Here is a 25347-nt window from a genome sequence, read left to right as displayed (position 1 = left end):
TCGTGTCGTATCGCTGTCTGATCTCAAACGGGAGCAATAATCGGCAATGTGTGAACCCCGCATTACGACATTTATCCTCTCTCTACAGTTAAATTTTAATTATTTAAAAGGGCTCCACAAGACTCGCGCTTTTTAAATGATAAAATGTAAATGTCTCGAGTGAAGAAATATCGTAACACACTTGTTGCAGTGTAGGAATCTATATTTCTCACACCGATCAAGAAATGTGAAAATATCCCAAAAATTAGAGAAATTGATTTATGCATCTGGTGCAGTAAGATGTCAACGTTACCCTTTAAGCACTTTAAAACTATGGAGGATAGTTGTCTCATTGGTAATCTTACCACATCTTCTTATTGTATAAATGTATCAATATTGATAAATACTGCGCACGGAATATGTGAACTATTTGTACGATCCAATGATCACTAACATTGTTTTCTTTGACTTTGTATGTGATCATATATGTTGCAAATGGATTACACGTAGATAAGTATTGTTATACTGCTCATGACAAACATATAGAGAGATTTCAATAGAAGAAACATGGTTTTATTTCAGTAGACAAACTTTAAATGTGTACCATTACATGTATAAAACGGTAACATCTTGCGTGACACCATGTACTATATAACTAGCTTAATTAGTTTTTTATATGGAGGGCGCTTCATTATAAAAATAACAACTTAACTGGTCAAACAGAAATCTTTCAGGAGCATTTAAAAGAAATCTGTCATCATGAAGCGGGGATTTTTTACCCTCCTGCTAATTACTGCTGTGCTAGGTATACTATATTTCGTGCTCTCGCCTGTGTTTTTATTTACCATGATTTCTGTGACAGTATATTATACAAATAATGATAGTGGTATGCAGATCCGTTTTCTTGTCTGTTATATTAAATGGATTTAAGATTTGAATAAACATTTGGAAAATGATCTCCAAATCATTGCGTTTTCCAGAAAAAGTACAATTATTTTCAAGAATAAATTCGTACGCTTAGTTGAGTAGCTACCATAGTGATACATAGCATGTAGCTCAAGTATGACTTGATTTGATAGCATGTCTATTGCTTAAGTCGTCATTTTAAGCTAATCGCTTATGTTGTCTATAAAGAATCCTGCTAACAATTCGGCTTTCTGTTTATATATTATTCTACCTATATCTATTGTATTTCAGTGGTAGTTGCAGAATCTATAGGAGAAGAGACTGATGGAGAACTAGGAGGTAGGTATATACAATTTCTACTTGAATATCACCCAACAACCAATTAAACATAGATTATATCTTTATTTTGTTTTATCTCTATAACTTCGTCTTCTTGTTACTTAAACAAACATGTAACAATAAGTTTGAAGATTTTACTATGTTCAAAACTTGTACAATTGTAGGTGTGTCAAAAAATTGGAGTTTCCGAGAGTTAATTGAAACAATAAGTTGAATATAATATAGTCCGAAACATCCTGTCGAAACAGGAAAAACGAAAATGCAAAACAAAAAATAAAATGATTCGCTAAAAACCCCACCAATATAACGTCTTCTACTCTAACTGGTGAAATGTCTCCTTTTAACTGCACGTTTTCGTGATGCTCCAACATGGATTATATTAATTTTAATTTGGCAAAAACAAACATTTTTCTACACTCAAAATAATTTAACGATTTGAGAGTGGAGAATAAGGCAATGGACAAACTGAAAATTGTGAAACATCCATTATTTCATTCTTTTTCTGATCTGCATATTCTTAAGCGATGCCAAACGTATGTTTCCTTTTCACATCCATTTACGTAAATTATCAATTTCTTTGGTTTTGGAATACGTGTAGATTTTCTATAGAAACAAAACGATATGAATGAAACTCTATAGAATATAAAAGTTAGAAGATGACGAAGTAGGCATGTTTGGATAGTTATTATTTGATTCAAATTTATTGAACACTTAAAATGAATAATCTAATATGTTTTGTATGTAACTTGTATATACACAAATAACAGTAACATGTTAGTAGCTACACAATATCATGCATTGATTAAACGAGGTAAAAAAGCACAAAACAAACATTTTCTCTAACCAATTGTTCCCTATTTAAAAAAAACAACCTAAGGATTTTCATAGGTCTCCGTTCCACATTTGATACACGCATATGTCTTGTTAAGGAATTACTTGTGTACTACGTCACACGTGATGACGATTATGTATGAAATAAGGAACGCATGTTCCTACGTTGAGCTTCTCTCCGAAAACCTCTATGCAGTTAGCAGTCTCTATAAAACTAGAATTTGCTGCACCAAGTAAGAATCCTTAGTGATAATGCAGTGCACCAAGTAGATTTGCTGCACCAAGTAAAGTTGCTTGGTGAAAGTATTTTAATGCAGTCCACCAAGTAGATTTGCTGCACCGAGTACGCTTAGTATTTGAACGCCGTGCACTAAGTAGATCTTCTTGCACCGAGCAATTGTTTTATTAAACTTGGTGTTATAAATGCACCTTGCTGTATTACTTATTGTATATAATAATTAACGTCTTTTGTTTCATGAACCACTGTATTTGATGTATTGTTTAAATAGAAATAATACAATTTTATGAACTTCCATTATGATTTTTGTGATAACTTCCTTCACCGGAGGCCCACAAAAGTAATTACGAGTGTATATCCTGACAAGAAAACCCCGGAACGTTACAATATCCCAGGGATAGATTACCATAGTTGTATTTGGCAGAACGTTTTTGGAATTTTGAGTCCTCAATATAATGCTCTTCAACTTTGTACTTGTTTGGCTTTATCACTATTTTGATCAGAACGTCACTTGTGAGTCTTATGTAGACGAAACTCGCGTCTGGCGTTACATTATAATCCTGGTACCTTTGATAACTACTTGCCGACTTTTTTTCTATATTATTATGAAGCTGACTTCATACAAAAACCTAAAAGGAAGAAAGATAAGAAGTTAGCAATATCCTTAATTTTACGTCCTGCTATAGCTATAGATGATGTTCTCTCACTAAATAATAAACAATTTGGTGACTACGTTGAACGGATTTATCCCACTGAACTAGAGGGAAAGGATACTACATATACAGATAAGTCTGCTTCATATCTTTACATCTAGAAATTGACAATGAGGGTCGATTGGAAACAAAACTCTACGACAAAAGAGATGATTTCAGCTTCCCAATTGTGAACTTTCCAATTCTATGTAGCAACATTCCAGCAGCGCCTGTATACGGAGTATATATCTCCCAATTGATACGATATTCCCGGACTAGTATTTCTATCATGATTTTCTTGATAGAGGATTGCTGCTCAAAAGGAAGCTATTAAACCAAGAGTTCCAAATGATGAAGTTAAAATCATCCCTTCGTAAATTTTACGGACGCCATCACGAGTCGGTTCACCGTTATGAAATAACCCTTTCACATATGATAGCGGATATGTTCCTTATGCCATAACTACAATACCCTTCCTTTTTCACAAATGTGACCTACCAAATAAGACTATTTACCGGATTTGTAATAAAATAAGCAACACAACGGGTGCCACACGAGGAGCCGGATCTGCTTACCCTTTCGAAATACTGAGATCACCTCAAGTTTTTGGTGGGGTTCGAATTGCTTAGTCTTTAGTTTTCTATGTTGTGTCTTCTGGTCTATTATTTGTCTGTTTGTCTTTTTATTTTTAGCCATGGCGTTATTAGTTTATTTTCAATCTATGAGTTTGACTGTCCCTCTGGTATCTTTCGTCCCCCTTTCTGTATGAAATTCGTTCCGTTGGTTTATATGTTTGATTTTGTAAGTTTAATTGGACTTTTGTTTATACTTTTTTTTTATTCTAATACAGATCTTTGCTCACTATAACATAATTTTATCTACAACAATTCTGCAAGTTGTTAATCATCTTATAGGGACGAAAAAGCCAGATACACCACATGCGTTGGACTACATTGTCCTTTACAAGTACAAAACAAAACAAAATCAAACAATACATCATTTCGACTCTGACTTTATCATTCGTATTTAGAAAGGACATACACAGAGAACCAATTATATAGGCAAGTGAACAACGTTTGTAATGAGTTGTCTTAACAAAGTTGTTTTGTTTGACCTTAGTTTGCTTTTAAAGCATTTAAAACGACAGACATACTTCTAGATGCGATAAATGTTTATGAGTTCAATTAGTGTATTCTGGCTGTGGTTATTGGCTTTCACCTTCTCCAAATATCTCATCTGTCTTTGAAATTAGCAATAGGTATTCTTTTCAAATCAATTATGCATGGTTACAGTACTTCTCACTTTTTCAAAACCTTGTACATTCTTGGAATTCAATTATTTGGATTTGAACGTTCCTAATGAAGGTAAAATTAGAAATGCGCATCGGGCGCACTAAATGTATAAAGACTGTTTTCATTACCGGTTTTCCAAAAGTTTAAATTCATCAAAATATTTTGTTGGACTGTTATTTGTGCATGATTTACAACAACGTTGATGTTAGCCTAAACAGAGAAGACACTATGGAGACATAACAGTAACTGCTATATGTCGAGATACATATGTCGAACTGACAACGCCATGACAAAAACAAAACGAAATAGGACGAAAAGGAAACAAGTTTAGAAAGTTAGAACAAGTAAACTTATATATCAATACTTTATCAGAAGGAAAACTAGAAAGTTTTTAGGGTTTCTACTATTGCACCATTCCTTGTGTAACCATTAATAAGAATTTTTATGAGTAGTTAACTCCTAGATACAACTAGTAATGAAAGATCAAGTGTCATCAAATCTGTATATATATATTAACAGGTCACAGTATTGGTCACAAGAGTCATTACGAAAGAGCTATTATCCACAGGATTAACCACAGACATAGCCGTCGACATATTCATGTTCACAGACACCGCCTTTCACATAGACACGTACACAGACATCGTGTTCTACATGGGCATGTTCACAGGCATCGCGTCCTACATCGGCATATTCACAGGCATCGTGTTTTGCATGGTCATGTTCACAAGCATCGCGTCCTACATCGGCATCTTCACAGACATCGTGTTTTGCATGGGCATGTTCACAACCACCGTGTTTTACATAAGCATGTTCATAGACATAGGGTTTTACATGGACATTTACACAGGCACCGCGTTCGACATGTACACGTTCACAGGCATAATGTTTTACATGGCCATGTTCACAATCATCGCGTTCTACATAAACATCTTCACAAACATCGCGTTTTACATAGCCATGTTCATAAACATAAAGTTTTACACTCACATGTTCACAATCACCGCGTTCTACATAAACATGTGCACAACCATCGTGTTTTACACTCACATGTCCATAAACACCAAGTTCTACATAAACATGTGCACAACCATCGTGTTTTACACTCACATGTCCATAAACACCAAGTTCTACATAAACATGTGCACAACCATCGTGTTTTACATAATCATGTTCACAATCATAAAGTTCTACATAAACATGTGCATAAACACAATGTTTTACACTCACATGTTCACAAACATAACGTTCTACATACACATGTGCATAAACACGATGTTTTACACTCGCATGTTCACAAACATAACGTTCTACACAAACATGTTCACAAGCATCAAGTTCTACATAGTCATGTTCACAAACATAACGTTGAGCACACACATGTTCACAAGCATCATGTTCTACATAAGCATGTTCACAAACACAACGTTGAACATAGACATGTTCACACACATCGCGTTGTACACAGTCATGTTCACAAACACAACGTTGAACACAAGCATGTCCATACACACAAAGTTAGACACACGCATGTTCACAGTCATCAAGTTGTACACAGTCATGTTCACAGACATCAAGTTGTACACAATCATGTTCACAGACATGTTGTTGCTCATACGCATATCCACAGACACCAAGCTGCTGTTCATAGACATGTTCACACACACATTTTTGAGGGAAACCTCAATGATGATGGATCAGGATTCGATTTGAGAATAAGACATGGCATTATCTACTATGGAGGAAACAGTAAGTAATTTATTTCACAAATATAATTAATGCCATAAAAAATCACTGTCTTAGTTCTACATTGTAAAGAAAAGGATCATTATACTATACAAAATTTATTTTTATGGCTGGATATTAAAAAATGATATGAACATATAAGACAGGTGCTATTCTCAGGATTTGATTTGTTTTACAAGTGAGCTGTTAATGTATAAAAATAGAACATATGAGTAAAATGTAGATTTTGGCTTATATTTCTGAAACCAAAGCATTTAGAGCAAATCTGAAATAGGTAAACTTGTTTATCAGGACAAGATCCATCTGCCCTAAAATTTTCAGATGAATCGGAGAATCCATTGTCGCGTTGCTGCCCCTAAATTGATATTTTTAAGGAAATTTGCCGTTTTTGGTTATTATCTTGAATATTATTATAGATAGAGAAAAACTGTTAACAGCAATAAATTTCAGCAAAGTAAGATCTACGAATAAGTCAAACATGACCAAAATGGTCAGTTGGACCCTTAAGGATAAATTGCCCTTTATAGTCAATTGTTAACATTTTTTTGTAAATGTTTGTAATATTTTACAAAAATCTTCACCTCTGAAACTACTAAGATAAATTTAACCAAACTTGTCCACTTTCATTATTAGTGTATATAGTTTAAAAATGTGTCCGATGACCCCTCCCGCGAACCAAGATGGCCGGCATGGCAAAAAAAAATGTTTGTTTTACCCTCAGCTGCCATCAAATGAAATGCTAAAATTAAAAGAGAAGAATTGTTTTCGACTTGTCGCCAAAAAATTGATTGTTTTTCACCAAAGGCGAAAAAAAACTTTGTCTGGAAAACAATCCATAGCCCCAATCCCCTCCCTGAAAATTAAATGGTTGCTGCCTTAAAACAATCTCTTTCAGAGTAGAATTTTAATCAATCTTATTCAAAGCATGATCATACTGACATGAATTAAGTGTGACTTAATTTTGAAAGTGAATTTTGACTTGTGATCTAAAACATAGTTGTTGACTTAGCCCCCAGAAACTGCTCTGAAATACTTTTAAATAAAAATGCATAGTTTTTTTAATATTATTATTTTTTTTTTCAAATAGAAGAAGAAAAATATAACTGAGTCTTTTTTGTTCTTATTTATTTTCAAGTTCATGATTAGCACCAATAATTTATTGTTTTTTGTGTGGTTTTTATGCCCCACCTACGATAGTAGAGGGGCATTATGTTTTCTGGTCTGTGCGTCCGTTCGTCCGTCCGTTCGTCCGTCCGTTCGTCCGTCCATCCGTCTGTTCGTCCGTCTGTCCCGCTTCAGGTTAAAGTTTTTGGTCAAGGTAGTTTTTGATGAAGTTGATGTCCAATCAACTTGAAACTTAGTATATATGTTCCCTTTGATAAGATCATTCTAATTTTAATGCCAAATTAGAGAATTTATTCCAATTTCACGGTCCACTAAACATAGAAAATGATAGTGCGAGTGGGGCATCCGTGTACTGTGGACACATTCTTGTGTTTTTATAATTTGAGTCCATTTATTAGAACTAACTTGCATGAAATCAATGAGACAACATTTATTGTTATATACAAGGATTGCAAACTAATTTCCGTTTATTTAGAATAATGAAGATTTTACATTCAGAATATTTTCATTAATATGATTTATTTCAAGTTTAAATGAAAAAGGTAGGACCAGGTATCAGTAATGAAAAGGAACTCCTGATTTTTTATCATTTTAATCCTGTCTTGATCCATTATTCATGAATATTATAACTACCTCTTGTATTAATTGAGTAGAAATTTATCTCTGTGTTAAAATAATTTGGTTACAGCAGTAAAACTACTTACCAAAACATAAATATTAAATTAACTCTTGGAATATTAAATTAATATTAAATGATTATCCCTATAATGCTATTATGGCACATAGTCATAGGGACACATAGGGCCAATTTCACTGGGACTGAGTTCTGAAAAGTGATAAAATTTGTTTCTCAATTCTTTTTGCACATGTTTACAGTATCAAAATATACCTAATAAGATTATTTTAATAATATCCACACGTAAATAACAGCATAGGGTGCTTGATATAACAATAGTTTGTTCATGATAGTGTCAAACAAAGGGACGTAACTTGTGAATTACCGTCGGCCCCGCTTTAAGCAGAAATATCGACACATCGAAGTGGCACATTTGCGTATCTCAGCATATCAAATGGCACAAATTTGACATATAATAGTCCAAGTTATGTTACATAACATAATTTAAATTCAGCATAGCTTCCCGAGAAGTTAAGAAAGAAAATTACGATTTTAATTTTATGTGACCATTTTTTTTCGTCAACACCTTGACTTTGAATACACATTTTGAGAGAAAAAAATGAGTTTAATCCATAGTTGAGTTGAGATATATGTTTTTTTTATTCTCAAGAATGTTAACTTAAAAGGAAATTAGTTTTAATTCATGCAAACAACTACAAATTCAAAAAAACCGGCTTCACTTTTTTTGGTAAAAAAATGCCAATATATGGTAATCACATGACTTCCATTTTGCTTTAAGAAATGGGGACAAACCGGGGTCAGCTTTTCGACTGGTAGAAAACCATGAAAAAACTTTGATGACGTCACGGTCACATGACTAAATTATGTCTATGGGCTCACAACAAAATAACGTTAGCCAATCAGAAGACACGTTACATGCAAAATTAAATTATTCTCTCATAGCGTAATTTTATTGGTCAATAACTTTTTTCACCATATAGCGTGTACATAAAATATCGCACGTCCATTCCTTTGTCTGTCCTTCCGGTCCTTCTTGTTAATCACAATTTTAAAGTGTATAATTCTTGCTAACTTTCTATAAAACTGATATCGTATGGACACGTTCGAAAATCAGTGCATATCAACTATTCTTTAAAAGAGTTATGCTATTTGGAAATATTGATTATATTAGAAATTGCATTGTATTTGCTGTCATTCCGTCATTTCTCTGATATATTTACAAAAAATATATAGAACAAAATAAACAGCTGCGCTACTATCGCATGATACGCCCGTCGTCTTATGAAAAAAACAATACATGTTTTAAAATAACACGGGGGTTGTACAGGAAGTCATGCTAAGTATATCTTGACTCATTCATTATTCTTGCTCAATAGGAAGTTTGTTTATCACAACATGTTTTATATGATCCCCATATTGAAGCTCAATAAAAATTCAAGAACTCAAAAATGACTTAAAGAATCATCACCCAGAAGTTTACAGATCTTAAGAATAATTTAACTAAAAAGTATGTGAAGTTTTATGCAGATTATAAATAGTTTCTGAGATACGGCACGACATGTGAAAACCCCCTCTTTTTGTCATAAACTCAATAACTCTAAAATCAAATTTTGAATCATCCTCAAAAAAGTATATACAGATCTTCAGATTGATATAACTAAGAAATGTGTAAATTTTTAAGTAATATTCATAAATCGTATTTGAGATACAGCGCGAACTGTGAAAAAAACCTGTTTTATATAGTTTCAAAGTCCTGTAACTCAAAAAGTTCACTTAAAATTAAACAGATCGTTTGACCATCATGACTGAAAAAAGGACCATGTTCAGTTTGAATAATATGATGTACCATGTTTACGACGGACAGACGGACGCGGGCATTTGTATACCATAATACGTCCCGTCAAAATTTTAACGGGTGTATAAACATATTGTTGGCTATTGCCTTTTGTTAGAATAAATACGCGCAACGTGGAAGAAATAAGAACTTTGTTCTTTTATTAAAGTTGTATCATTGTTTATATCAGCGGCGTGTACCTACATTTTCGGTATTAGTTTTAAAATATCATTGGTTTCCTGTGCTGTAATAAAATATCATGGATGATGAATGATAATAAAAATGATAATTGACTTGCACCAAAAGGGTCAGTCGTCTTAAGATTGCTCACTATACGATATTTTGTTAAAGATCTCAAAGAAACAGTAATTTGTTTTATTTCTTATGATGTTATTAGACTGTTATCCTGTTAGTCAATTTTTAACAATTTCATAAATTTTGTAACTTTTTGTAATATTTTTAAAATGTTTTCCTCTGTCACTTCTGGGCAAAGTCATTATAGATAGAGATAATTGTAAGCAGCAACATTGTTCAGTAAAGTATGATCTACAAACACATCACCAACACCAAAACACAATTTTTTTCATGAAACCATATGTGTCCTTTGTAGACCAAGGTGAGCTCTTTAGAGCCTCTAGTTTTTTAATCCATCGTTCAAGTTTTTTTCAAACAAATATGAAATGAAATTCATGACTATTAACAATAAAATTGTATAATTGAAGTAAATGGTATTCGCAACAGAAATGTATGAATTAACTTCCAGAATGTATATCTGACATATTTTATATTATCTGAAGATATTTCTTAAAAATTATTCCTTGCCTATTTTTGAAATTTAACTTTCTTACCCAGATAAAACCGATATTATTGTCATATTTCATTGATTACTGCTAACATTTAAAATAGATTATTTGTTTTAAAATATGACTGGTGATTCACTTTTAAGAAGAAGGTACGATAAGGCCACTTTTCCCCCCTAAAATTTGAATATAAAAAAAGTATCAAAAACCTACCAAAAATAGCCTCATTTTCAGATCAAGTCATTTATAATTAGAAACAACTGTACCACGCCCGATATTTTGCTACATGATGTATTAATGTGTAAATTGTTCTTTTAGCTCGATCTTGTCAATTTCCACATTTTCTGGACTAAAGAGTCAAGTTTCTATCGACATGTTTCTTAATCAATAAAAATATCATAATTTCAAATCCAAAATAATGGCTCTTATCATACATTTGCCAATCTGATATTCACACAATCTTTTTTCTTGTTATATATTTTTCTGTAATGTATTATCTTACTGTAATGTTTTATTCAGAAAATGGATTCAAATTAATGCTGAAAACATCTGTTATTTGCACAAAACGAAAAGTTAAGCTACGAAAAAAAAAATACTGATAACTGAGATAATGTCATGTTTTATTCAATGTGGAGTTCATTTTTAACCACAAAACAGTGGGAACATTAATGAGTGGAGTAACATTTGAAATTGATTATATGTATCTTCAGTCCATAGCTAGTGCATATATCTGTGTTCTTGTCCTTGTTGGGTTTTACCTTGAGCTATATTAGGGCTATTCAACGTGGGTACTTACTTTTGTATTTTATTTTTCGGCTTTTTTGGCCTCGAACATCACTAAAATGGACAATGATTATCGAAAATTGCATCTGGTAACTAAATGAGGTTACCGTACTGTTATTAAAACAAATTGACATATCTATTGCTGTTTTTGTCGTAATAAAATTAAAATGTAAACGGTCTGATAACTGCATATATATTTCTTATCGTTTCAAAACTGAATTATTTGTATTATAACTTTCTATTAAGCATACCGTCTGAGAGGTGGTCGACGCAGATTTATGAGACTTTGGCAGGAATGTCTTGAATCATACGGTGACGGCAACGAATGTCTTGTGCAGTTAGGAAACCAACATCTATATTCGAGTATGCAAGGTATGCTTACTTTAAACTGTTTTCTTGCAGTCAACAAAATAATGTCTAGATTTTCAAATCTCAAAAAAAGATCAACATCATTGTTTGAATAAACATATAAAAATACAAGGCTTTTCATTTTACACGGCACACACGCGTTTTGTCCAAATAGAATCATATTACTATGTTCTCGAAGTACAAAGATGACCAATTCTTAAATCTGGCTATGTTCAGTTATGCTTTGAGATATCATATTGACATCATCATCATTAATCGAACAAACAGTGAGTAAACAAACAATAACCTGAAATTGATATACGATAACAACACTTTAGTACATGCTACAACTTGACAAAACATCAACCAATCTACAATGCATGTTTCGATCTAGTGGTTATGAAAATGTACAGTGATGATCACTTCTAACCTTTCATCAAATCTGTTAAAATCTGTCAGGAGAACTGTCGTAGGACAGTCTGCAGAACTGTTACTGTTACTGACACCTTTTAGACAGTTCTAGCTAGATCAGTTCTAATCTTAGAACTAATTTAGTAAGTTTTACCTGGAATTGCTTCAGACAGTTCTACCTAGAACTGATAATTACAGTTCTACACTAGAACAGTTTTAAACAATTCCATGACTAGAACAGTTCTACGACAAGAACTGTTCTACGACTAAAACAATTATACGGCTAAAATAGTGCTTCGACTAGAACAGTTCTACGGCTAAAGTAGAGTTACGACTATAACATTTTTACGATTAGAACTGATTTGGTCAGTGTTGCTGACAGTTCTGCGACTAGAACTGATTTGGGAAGTTCTACCTAGAACAGTTTTAGACAGTTCTACCCTAGAACTGATCCTGACAGTTCAACCTAGAACTGATTTGGTTAGTTCTACCTAGAACTGATTCTGACAGTACTACTTAGAACAGTTCTATGGTAGAACGTTTACGGTAGAACTGTTCTAGGACAGTATTGAAAAGTTCTATGACAGATTGTTCTGAAAGTTCTCGATATGTTCTGTCTTTATCAAATTAGCGTTAGCCATATATAGTCATAATTCTTTTCGTACTTCTTGGGATTTAACAAACCACTTAGCAATGAATTAAAAAGAAGTAAATTTCCGGTAAAAATATTGAATATAAGCATGTTTGAGTTTCTTTTGGAGAGGATTTTGATGATAACAAGATTCAGATAATGTTGTCAGGAAGCGTCGCTTGAACGCATGGGGTCGTGCAATGGCGAGTCTAGGCGTTTTTGCGTGCCATAAACATGATCATTTTATAAAGATAGCAGGGTTATAACCGTCATCAGTACTAAATCAGTTGGAACATGAAAGGCCAAATTACTTATATGAAGTCAGCATCGGAAACCAACAAATCTAATAAGGGACAAGTAAATCCAGATTTTTGTAAATACAATTATGCAAAAACATTTTTATAGTTAAAAAAAACCATTACATTAAGGAGCTTGGTGGTGAAAAACCCAATTTGAAATATGTCTGATGGGTGAACTGGAATTAATAATGCAAATGAAAAACTATTTCACTTAATTAGATAAAAAAATGGAGGGGTGAAAACCCTAATTTGTGAATTCTTATCTGGAGATCGGGTGGTGCATATAAAATTATAAGTGGGGTATGTTAGATAATTTTGTTTGGATAGATAACCATTGATGTTTCAATTTATTTTACCATCTGATCGTTTTATGAACAGCAAAAACATCATTGTCAAGATCACCTCGTCATAAACGAAACAAGTTTACTAGCAAGTATTTGGTTTTTTTCAGTTGTAATTTTAAATAAAAAATGTATGTTCATTGTCGGAAATATTAAACAAATTTACTAATTTAGAAAGAGGACATAAAGAGAGACTCGCCGACCTTTTTGTCTGTTTCGTAGCGAGTACGAATACATTTCATATTTCCGACGGTGAAAAATGTACATGTATCGCTTTCATCATGCACTTTACACCGGCACTTCAAAATTTAGTTGTTTAAGCCGAATAGTTGTAAACATTTTCATAGAATTAGACATAGTAAATCCGGACTTCGAAGAGGACCCCAAAATCAACTGTTACGTAACACAAATATTCCCATTACCGCTTGTTCAACAAGGAATCAGGGTTACCGGAGGCCTTACATGTACGAGTATAGCAAACACTATTTATGCACCTGTTAATTGTACAATAGATGGCTTGATGCAGTAATGCATTTTGTATTCTTTTATCAAATTAAGCGAACACAAATTTGTTTTTGAGGATTCAGTGATTAATTCATGACAGCAAACAATCAAATACACAGTTTTATTCTTAATAATATGTTTTACATTGTCATTTTGGGGCCTTTTATAGCTGACTATGCGGTATGGGCTTTGCTCATTGTTGAAGGCCGTACGGTGACCTATAGTTGTTAATTTCTATGTTATTTTGCTCTCTTTTGGAGATTTGTCTCATTGGTAATCATACCACATCTTCTTTTTTTATTTAAAAAAAAAAATTATGTGTGCTGAAAATTATTAAATTTAATAAGAACGATAATGTAACTCATATGAAGACTGCTGTTCATTACAATCATGACAAGATCCTCAATGACGTACCCAACTGCTAAGGTGGAGGTATTAATGTTTTGTTAAAGACTTTTTTTTAAACTTTTGTAAAAAGAAGTTTCATGAATAAAACAAAAGGTAGAGATCGAAGAGAATTTTTAAAGCGACGGATCATACTGAATTGTTCATTTTTGTAACCATAATGGAAGTTATCAAAAAGGAAACTACTAGAATGTTTCAATAGAATTTGCCAAATTAAGGCGACAGCAGCACACCGACGCTCATATCTCTTTAATTGACAAATGAGAGACAACTGAAGGTAATAAAAAAACCCCGGGGGAATCGCATTATCTCCAAAAAACGAGATCAGGTATGCCAAACATGCAACATTTGTACTGCCATGCTAATTCATACTCATTCAATATATAGATTTGAAATAGGAGTATTCTATTTTTCTCATGGTGTGCTTTGAGAAAACGAAAACTAGAGAAAAAAATCGTTTTCTTGCTACAAAACAAAATAGTATGCAATTTAACTCACGTCAATAAATTGAATGCTATGACTTATGATTGTTCATTTTCATGGTTAGGAAAAATAATTTTAATCTATCATTCGAAATAATAAGATTCATGACATACTTTTCTCTATCTAACTTAAAAGTTTTACAAGTGGATTGAATATATGTAAATGCATTTGCACATTTTATAAGCGATCTAAACCGATTGTTTTTTTTTTATATATAATTAACTATCAAAAACGGTTATTTTAATAACGCGCGTCATGTTAACAAAATACATATCAGTGCAACAGAATAAGAAATTGCCAAATACAGATAGGGCTATCTATAATTCTACGTACAAATATTTCCATTCAGCTATTGGTTTTATTGGTGCATATATTGTCTGTGATAAAAACACCAAACACTATTGTCATAAATTTAGGACAAGTTCCTATTCAATATTATGTCAATGAACTTAACGAAATTAAGAGATAACTGTATTGTATTTGAAGATCAGTAGTTTTACTGTCGCAAATTTAGTTTACCTGGCGACGCGTAGCGGTGACAGGTTAACGGGTATTTGCGACAGTAAAACTACCAATGGACGTCCGCAAAGCTTTAAATAAAATACAGTTATCTCTATTCTAATGCAAAACAAGTTCATAAATAAATTTCAATCATTGTTTTAGTGTAAAATCTTCATTAAAGAAAATTCCGCGAAAAGATGTTATCTTCTTTGGTCCCTACACTAGGTGACGTCATAGGTATGATTCCGTCGTCAAACATAAACACCAGGCGTTTTCTGGCTTCTGTGCTGCTTCAGAATGTAATACAATTTGATAAAGATAAGATTTTTAGGTGCAACATGTGAGTTTTTGGGCTTATTATTGTAGAAATTACATGTCAATACATTCAGCTATTCTAAATGTTGGCTTCCTTAGTTACAGACAGGGAGATAGAGAATTTTACACGAACTGTCATCTAATCAGAACCATTGATACAAAATGATTGCATTAGAATAATACACTGATGTACAGATTATTGAGACAACATTAATAACAACACATTGACTGCTTTTTCCCGATATAATATCAACAGCAAAGTTTCTGATGTTGATAGTACAGTACAGAAAACATAATTTACCCGTTCACACTTTTCCGATAAACGCATATAAAGGAAGTTCGAGGGTATACAAATTTTAGAAAAAAAATTAAAAAAAATTTTCATTGCACATTTTATTGGTTTCTTTATTCGTTATTACTTTATCATATGGTACAAAAATCATTCCAAAAAATCCATTTGTTTTGGCCCCACATGACTTTAAAAATGTATATATCATGGAAAAAGCTTCAATTTATCTCCCTTTGATGCAAAAATGCCTTTTTTGGCATTAAAATTGAAATTTTTTTTTCAACTCATCGGTGACCTATATTTTTTATTATTATTTTCAAATAAGCTGAACATTTTTTAGTGATTTTTGCAATTTAGTTCTTATTTTATTTCGATAGTCATACTACCTCTATTTCTCTTATTAGTTCAGCAGAAAAAATACTTTTACAAAAATGTATGCTTCTTTCGAAGGTAGATTGTGAGCGTAAATTTATGAACGTTGACCCTATTTTTTATTTTATTTTTCTATTAAGTATAAGATAAAGTTCATTTATAGAAAAATTTGGCGAAATCCTATATAAAGAAAAAACCCAGATTTAGACCCGCGAGCCCCCTTAAGTAATTTATAAGTTTGAATGTATACACGATGTACATAACAATATAAATATGCATGATTCTGAATCAATACTCCGAATTTTTCTTATCAGGAACGCATTAAGCATTTCATTTCGTTTTTAGCCATGGCGTTATCAGTTTATTTTCGATTTACGAGTTTGACTGTCCCTCTGGTATCTTTCGTCCCTCTTTTACTTCTTATCACCATTGCTTAAAAAAAAATTCATATTATTCAGTTTCTCCGTGTTGCTTTATGCGTTCCTGATAAGAAGAATTTAGAGTGTTGATTCAGAATCCTGTATTTTTATATTTTGATGTCCATTGTGTATACATTAATACTTATAAGTTACATAATTTGCATTTTACCGGAAAAGTTTGAACGGGTTATTATGTTTTCTGTACTGTACTATCAACTACAAAAATGTTGCTTTTGATATCGGAAAATGCCTGAACCATATCAGAAATAGAACAGTTGTTTTTCTCGTCGTTTCTTTTGTTGGTGTTGACAGTTTGAATGGAATTCCCTCTCTTTAAATTCACCTCGGGTATGCATTTTTATAATATCATTTCTTTTTATGTTTCAGGTCATCCTAGTACTTCATTGCCTTCTGATCTAAATAATGTCAACGACATTGCGCAGTCTACAGATGGTGACTTCAACGACTTTGCTGATAATGGTTATGATGGCGCTGCTCCCATTGCAGATGATTATGTCGACAACATAGCAAAGACTGCAAATGGCCATGCTAAGGATGTTGCTCAAATTGCCGATGATCATGCAAACGACGTTGCTAAGATTGCCGATGATCATGTTAACGATATTGCACAGATCACAAATGGTAATGTCAACGATATTGCACAGACCGCAGATGATAATGTCAACGATATCGATGAAGTAGCAAACAGCCATGTTGGACGAGTAAAAAAAGTTGCGAAAAACCACCTTTATGGTTTAAACAAAGCAATTGGTAAACACATCCAGACTTTGAAAGAAGTATCAAATAAACACGTTGCAAAACTTCATAACCACGCTAAATTACACCTGTTGGCGTCTGCAATTCAACACAAAAAACAAATCCGAGAACGCGAATACCAACATAAACGACACTTGAGTGAAAAGGAAGACATAAACATACAGCATGAAAATGCAGTCAACAGCAAAGTATCATACGATGATCCAGTTTATAATGACAAGGACCAAGGAAAGTATAATGAAAAAGTTGCAGTGGTGTCAAACAAAGACAGTTATAAGGATAAAGTGCCAGTATTATCTAGCGAAGGATATTATAGTGAAGGGGACGCGTACTGATACAAAGTAGTCATCTGGTAAATGTTTTTTCAATTATACATTTCTTACTTTTTTTCAATTTATTTTTAGAATTAAAGGAAATACTACAAATATAAACAGTTATCTTCATTAACCTAATTATGAATATGAGATAGAAATGTACTGTTCAGCTTAATGTTGATTACGCAAATTATAATTGTAATTCGCCTGAATCAATTGATACAGAAAGAACACAATTTATCTTCTTGTATTTTATTTTAAAAACAGAAGCTTCATCTATGTAAGGAACTTTTAATTATTATTAAAATACAGCTGCACAGTGTTTTGTGTATGACAATATGTTGGTTAGTAAAAACAACTTTTTACATTTAAATTCATAGATCGAAAAGAAACAAACAACGCAATGGCTAAAAAAGAAAATACAAACATACAAATAATAGTACACAAGACACAACATAAAAAACTAAAGACTTAGCAACAGAAGGTGACGTTAATACAGAAACAATATCTAACAACTATGTTTTTCTATTTAAATAATCTAGAAGCTACTGAAATAATACATGTGACCTAAAATTCTCTTTTCTTACAGAAATTTATAAAAGGCGAGGGTGAGGTGATTCAAGAAATAAATGATAATTTATTCCATCTGATGTCTTAATCGTTCTTTTCCATTAAATATATAATGTATAAATATCAGATATGCCATATTTATGTGATAAAAAGAAAAATCACAAAAAATACCCAACTCCGAGGAAAACTAAAAACGGAGAGTCTCTAATCAAATGACAAATTAAAAGCTCAAACACATAACACGAATGAATAACAACTGTCATATTCCTGACTTGGTACAGGCATATAATATATATGTTATTTGAATTATAATACATGTATGTTTCATAGTGATGGCTGCTGGATTATAAACATTGTCACCTTACAATTATGTATGTTTTAATTGCTCTGTTTATATGTAGGTCAATGTAACGAAAATTTAGTCAACTGTCTTACAAGCGGCGAATTAAGCTTGCTGTAAAACTAGTTTTGCACAACATTTTTCTCAAGAAATGAAAAAGTTTCGTGGGTTGGTGTTTGAGTTAGTTTTTTGGACTGAATACCGTGATTTTATTACCTTGGATTTTGTTTTTACATTTATTCAGATCGTTTTTGATTAATATTGGTATGATAGCCTTATTAATTTTTCGATTGTTATTCTATAATTTGCTAAGTAGTACTTCACTTACAATCAGAGAATATTGTTGTACATTATACAATAAGGGTAATTCTTTTAATATTTTTTGCGTATTTATACATTTTTGATAAAGAGGTGGAAGACACAAAAACGTCATTCTAAAATGAAATAAAAATAATCATAAATGGATTAAAAAAAAAAAACAACGATAAATACATAAACAATAATTGACAGCCAAAAAAAGGCAAAAATATCTCGAGAGACCTAACAACGCCATGGCAAAAAAAAACGACCTAAAAAAAACTAGACAGAAATGTTTTTATATTATTTTAGAGTTGTCAATGTACCTTGATATCTTCTTCCTAAGTTTGTGTTTCAGCTAACAACAATACGTTAATCTGAAAAAACACCATATGTATTTCTTCAAATGAATGCCCACAGACAAGGGTAAACTAATAGTATATGAAAAGGGGGATAAAATAAGTCGCCATAATAATAAAGAACCTGCAACTACAATTGACCTCGACCCTCAACTGATTCTCTAGCAAAATAGACATAAAATCATTGAAAACAACTTAAAAAAAGAGGGCAGAATGAAATAACAAGGGGAATTCGAAAATCATTAGATCAATTAAAACAGACAATATCATGCCTGAAGTAAATAAAACGAACAGACAAACAACAATAACACACATGACTAAGAAAGATTGAGCACACAAACAATATTTCAAACAGAAACTTAACTTATGTGATCCAAAACTAATAATGGTGTCTTCTCTACATGATGCAACTGACGTGTTGCTAAAGCATGTACAAATTCGGTTATTAGTCGCTTTGGGTAATGTAGCATTTATGAAAAACACAACGGATCTGGAGTTATGACAAGTGGAAGCTACCCTTAGTCGTATGTGATACAGTTACAAGTAATCGATTACGGCCAAATATATCACGATAGCATCCATCAAACATTCGAATGGATGACTTTAACCTTAGCTCGTAGAATCCTTGATGCAGTATCTATCTGTCTTGCCAGTAGTATTCTCATATAAAGCAAATCTTTATAGGACATGCAAGTCCTAGAATATTGTATAAAAAAAGAGATGTATAACGCATTTGTAAGCGATGATAAAATGTTGCTATACAGAAATGGGAAATGTAAGTTAAGACATTGGACAGATATAACTATATATATCTTAATTGGAATAGATGCCTCGTCTTGTAAAGACGTAACTTGATAATGTTGCCGTATTAATACACACTGAAAGCGCCTAAATTGCAATTTTGAGAAAGACCAAAAGTGAAAGAAAAGGTAGTAAATGATTTTACAATTAGTTTTCAAGCTGATAATTGGAAAAAAAATAGTGCATATAAACGATCCATTCCAGGATATATTTTTTTTTCTCGAAACTTCATAGTGAAAGTGGTACAGTTTTAGCCGTAAAAGTAGTTAATGAAGGAAATTGTATGGTCTATATTTACAAAATTGCAAACTATAGGCCCGTCTTAAAGACATTAAATTGATATATATATATGAAAACACACATGCTGTAACCTTGATGATTTTTTTCCTGTAAATTATCAACAATAAATAATGAATGTTTTACATTTTTCGTGTCGTTTTTTATGTGTTTTTTCTTTGTTGAATACGGTGGCCCATAATGGCTAAATACCAATTAATTCAAAGTCTAGTGTTTAGTTTTCTCATTGGCAATGTTACCAATCATCCTTGTTTTTATTGCATTTTTGTAAAATGTGCATTATTTAATTGGATTTAACTAGACGGGAATATAGTAGTTGTTTTCTAACACATGTAGTTCGTTTCCATGAATGTTACATTGTTGTTTGTTTTTTGTGCACTTCTGTGTTCTGTTGTTTTCCTCTTACAGTTGATGTGTTTCCCTTGGTTTTAGTTCGTTATCAGGATTTCTGTCAACGGCGTGTGCTAACTACTGGGCTGGTGATACCCTCGAGGACGAAACGTCCACCAGCAGTGGCATCGACCCACTGGTGTAAATAGTTATCAAAGGTACCATGCTAAGAATAACATAGTCAGACGCGCGTTTCGTCTACATAAGACTGTTTGGACTAAAGCTGATTAAAAGTACATTTGCCATTTCCAAATGAGTACTATCGTTGATGCACAAGAACATCAGTGTGTAAATGCAACAACATCTAAATATTCATTGAATGAGTGTCACATGAAGAAAAAATAGTATTTTGTTGTTAAAACGTACAATTGCAAATGTAAGGTGTTCAATTTTTAAAAACAAACTGGTTTGACGTTAAACACAACCCCTCCTTTTATTAGTTCAGGTCAACAAAAGAACAAAACGATTAGGATATTTATGATATTAAGTCGTTTGGAAAAAAACCGAGGAGATTATACTGTATGAAAATAAGGATATGTGGCATGAATACCTAATAACTATTTATTAAATGCATGTTTTTTTCCTGATAAATCGGAAGTCATTGTAAATTCATCAACAATGTAAAAACTTATGTCTTTCAGTAAGGTATCAAAAGACCGAGGGTGATGAACCAAACTAAACTGATTTATCATGTGACTAGAGATAAAAATGCTGCAGAAACTTTCTAACGAAAATGCTGGATTAAGAGTCTTTATCATTGGAAAATCTAGCAAAATATGACGAGATTTAAGTTTTTTTTTATCAACTTCTCCAACCAATCTGGGGTGGAACTGGAATGTACATTTGCACATATTTAACTAAAGACATATAGCTTATTGCAGCCGAAATTATTTTAGAAAATGTTCGTAACTAATATTTTGATTAAAGCGTGACTTCACTGTTACGTCTTATGTAAACGAAACGCATGTCTGGTGTATTGAACTATAAGCGTGGTACCTTTGATAACTATTGTAAACATTTCACCTAAATGGTCGCATCGATATAGTACTCTGATACCCTTCAAAATTATTTAAAGATACAGACATGCTATTTGGTTCACAATAAAAAGTAGAATTACAAAAATACTCATTTCCAAGGAAAATTCAATAAAGGGAATTCCTTATCAAATGGCAAAATTAAAATCTCAAACACATCAAACGAATGGATAGCAATCGTCATATTCCCTACTTTGTACAGGCATTTTCTTATCTAGAAAATGGTGAATGGGACGTCTCACTTGTATGACAGCACGTTTCAATACCACAATATACTTAGCAGTCTTACTTGACTTTGAAAGGCTAAAATCACCTGTACAGAATTGAAAAAATATTGTGTCTCAACTGGTTTATGCAATATATGCCTGATTGTGAATCAAATATTTTGCTAATCCGTTATTGCATAGTTCCATGAACAGAAGAGAAGAAAAGATCGAGTCATTGGGTTGGCCATTTGAATTTGATAGTCATAATTTTGTCATTAATTAATGTGGTGAGTGTATTTAACAATAGTTGAACATTAACGGAAAAAAACATTTTAATTGTCAAATTATAAATAATATATATCTAAAAGGGATAAAAAAAATTGTAAAGAAATGAATAAAATTGTTTTTCGGTTTAATTGTTAAGTATAAAGTGATGCTGTCTTATGCTTGGGACAAACTCATTCAAAAGATCACACCTGCTCAAAGAGTAGTTCATTTTAAATAACATTCTTTCAAAATTGACACATCCTATAACACTTTTAATTTGAAGGATTTTGAGTTCACTAGATAAGTAATACACGAATTTAAGGAAATTTTGGCTTTCTTTTTACCTGTAATCTCGCCTGTAATACACCTATGTGCTGATGTAATAAAACCTTATAAAATGCTTCTTATGCTAGGTCTTTAGTTTTGGCAAAACTGCATTATTAACGAATCTCAATGGATACCATAAATCTATACCAGGTCTAATTGCATAAGTTAATGGTGAAAAGTGTCAAGTGATCACAAAATATATCTGAAACATTCAAATAGTTTTGAATAACATTGAAAGTATTAGTCACAATTCTATTTTTAGAGTATTTGGTCACCTTGTTTACATTTACTTGATGTTATATATGTACAGTACATAAGTATTCGTAAAACAACATGGAAGGGTAAACAAGATTTTACCGTCGTCTCCATGTCACAACCGGAATGACAATGAATATATATATATATATATATATGAATGATCATGTGGCTAAACATGTGGTTGTCATGTGACACGTGCGTGATGACGTCAAAGACGTCTGCACTTGCGTTTTAGCTAATGTAAGCAAAATGGGTCGTAAGATAAAAGATCAGGCCTTGCGGTCATAAAACTTTCGAGCACAATTTTTGTACTCCGACTCAAGAATCAAAATGCTTGATTTCATGTTTCGAGCATGATTTTTGTGCTCAGAGCACTGAGCAAAGTTTTATGCCTTCAAGGCCTGACATCTGATCAGAAAAGTCGTCTCGCTGCGTTAAATGCTGCCGGTTACAGAAAAAGTGATATAGTCAAATTTACAGGCAATAAGCAGAGTACCGTTTACAGTTTTTTGAAGAGGTATGAACATCGGGGTGATATAGAAAACACTCGAAGAACAGACAGACCAAAATCCTATTATGACCGGAACATAAGAAAACTTTCCCGATGTGTGAAAAATATCGTCATAAATCTTTATCCTAAATTACTAATATTTTTAATGAGAGTATTTGAACGTAAATTATATTCTGATTGGTTTCACAAGCGGTCAGTAAAGAAAACAATTCGTATCCGTGATGTCAACGAGAAAAAACGAGTGGCATATTGCAGGGGAAATTTAAATAAAACTGTTAATGCACACTGGAGTCAAGTAAACTCAGCGTTGAGTGCAATGTAGTCATTGGGCAGAATTCCCGTGTCAGTGTCTGGAGGAAGGTCGGAGAAGAGTGGCCGACGGATTGTATTTGCCCGCTATCTCAGCGCAAGTAAAGTTTAATGATCTGAGGATGCATCACTTATCATGGTGTCGGAACTATTGCTGTTGTCGAAGGTAACATAAATGCCTTAAAATACATTGACATTATTGACAATTACTTGTGACCAGTGGTTGTTTGTCATTTTCCAGATAATGACAACGTTAATCAAGATGATAATGCCCCCGTCAATCGAGCCCGATCTGTTTATGATGTTCGTGAGGAAACGGGTCAAAAAAGCATGAACTGGCCAGCTCAGAGTCCCGACCTCAATATAATTGAGAATTGTTGGTGGGTGTCAAAAAGGGAACTGCAAAAACGAACATAAATAATACCAAAGACCTGTAACGTGAAATTCGTGACATATGGAACAACTTGAATGTTACTTACTTGAAATCGTTGTATAAAAGCATAATTCCAATGAAGATTTTAAGAGAAATGAGGAACAAAGGAAACTTAACAAAGTCTTAAGGTAGGATTTGTTTTATTTTGTTACTTGTTCAATAGTTCAATCGATCACGGTTCAGACGCGTAAAAAACGATAAGGAACTTGTCGAGTTAAGATCGAGAACAAATTCAGACTGTTAAGTATTGTTCAGATAGCTGTCGAGTAATATCAAATAAATTTCAGACCAATTCAGATTGGTCGAGTAAAAATTAGTCGAGTTCAAATATAGGCCATTTTAGACTTTGAATAATTTGTATCCTAATTCAGGAGCATGTATCCAGTAGTTGATGTTTGTTGCTGTGTTACATATTTGTTTCTCGTTCATTTTTTGGTACATAAATCAGGCCGTTCGGTTTTTCGTTTAATTTGTTTTACATTTGTCATTTCGTGGCCTTTTCAAGCTTACTATGCAGTATGAGCTTTGTTGATTAATGAAGGCCGTACGGTGTCTTATAGTTGTTGGTGTCGGTGTCATTCGGCTCATTGGCAATCAACCATATCGTCTTTTTTATATATATAAAATTACAACATCTTGGTTAAGAAGAAAACGGAAAAACTCTCTGACATGTGATTGTTCCGAGTGTCTTTATCTTTACAAATCCCATTGTCATGTAATTACTGGTGATCTACCTATAATTCAATATTAACATCTACCGAAGGTTATACCTCTTAATTTAGAGAGTCACGTCTCATCACATTTTGACCTTAGCAGTTAAGTACTAAAATTAAATAATACTCATCTGACTTGCTGCTGATTAATTTCAAGGAAGATTTATTAAATTCTTCCAGTTTTGACTAACAATAAACATAACTGCATCATGAACAAGATTTTTGTAGAAAACTGCATTGTGTGCATGAAGTGGTTAACAATGGTCAAGTGTTGCTAAATTCCGAGGTAAAAGTTCTCCTGCACTGAACAATGTTTCTCTTAACACTGTTTTAAACTAAGTGATCATATATCATGTTGGCGATGGATTACACGAACATCAAAACTATAATCGTCATATAGTACAAGTAAAACATAGAATGAAAACAATGAGAACAAAACTATTTTGAATGGAGAAACACGGATGTGTACTATAACATATAAAAACAGGTAACATCTTGCTAAAACAATATTTACTATATAACTAGTAAAATAAGTATTTTTAAGAGCAAGCTCCAAATGAAAAAATACTGCGGGAACTTGTCATATCACAGATCTTTGTGTGAGCATTGAACACTAAATTCAGC

At 32.6% G+C, this 25347-nt stretch overlaps 1 protein-coding gene across 1 annotated transcript; it reads left to right on the top strand.

Moving 5' to 3' along the window:
• The first annotated feature begins 738 nt into the window (after window positions 1-738).
• LOC143069874 (uncharacterized) lies at window positions 739-17632 on the top strand. The gene is made up of 5 exons (XM_076244679.1): window positions 739-784; window positions 1177-1224; window positions 4797-6026; window positions 11449-11574; window positions 16908-17632. Exons 1-5 carry the CDS (start codon window positions 739-741, stop codon window positions 17630-17632), a joined length of 2175 nt encoding a protein of 724 aa, XP_076100794.1.
• Window positions 17633-25347: the final 7715 nt, after the last annotated feature.

Source organism: Mytilus galloprovincialis, chromosome 3 (assembly GCF_965363235.1).
Source record: "Mytilus galloprovincialis chromosome 3, xbMytGall1.hap1.1, whole genome shotgun sequence".
Lineage (NCBI taxonomy): Eukaryota > Metazoa > Mollusca > Bivalvia > Mytilida > Mytilidae > Mytilus > Mytilus galloprovincialis.
Note: the sequence above shows the minus strand (reverse complement) of the source record. Positions and strands in the feature narration are given on the sequence as shown.

Excerpts from the sequence above, each read along its gene's own strand:
- LOC143069874 (XM_076244679.1), top strand. The coding sequence starts at position 739 with ATGAAGCGGGGATTTTTTACCCTCCTGCTAATTACTGCTGTGCTAG. Across the intron at positions 785-1,176 it reads GCTAATTACTGCTGTGCTAG|TGGTAGTTGCAGAATCTATA; the intron begins GTATACTATATT and ends ATTGTATTTCAG. Across the intron at positions 11,575-16,907 it reads TCTATATTCGAGTATGCAAG|GTCATCCTAGTACTTCATTG; the intron begins GTATGCTTACTT and ends TTTATGTTTCAG.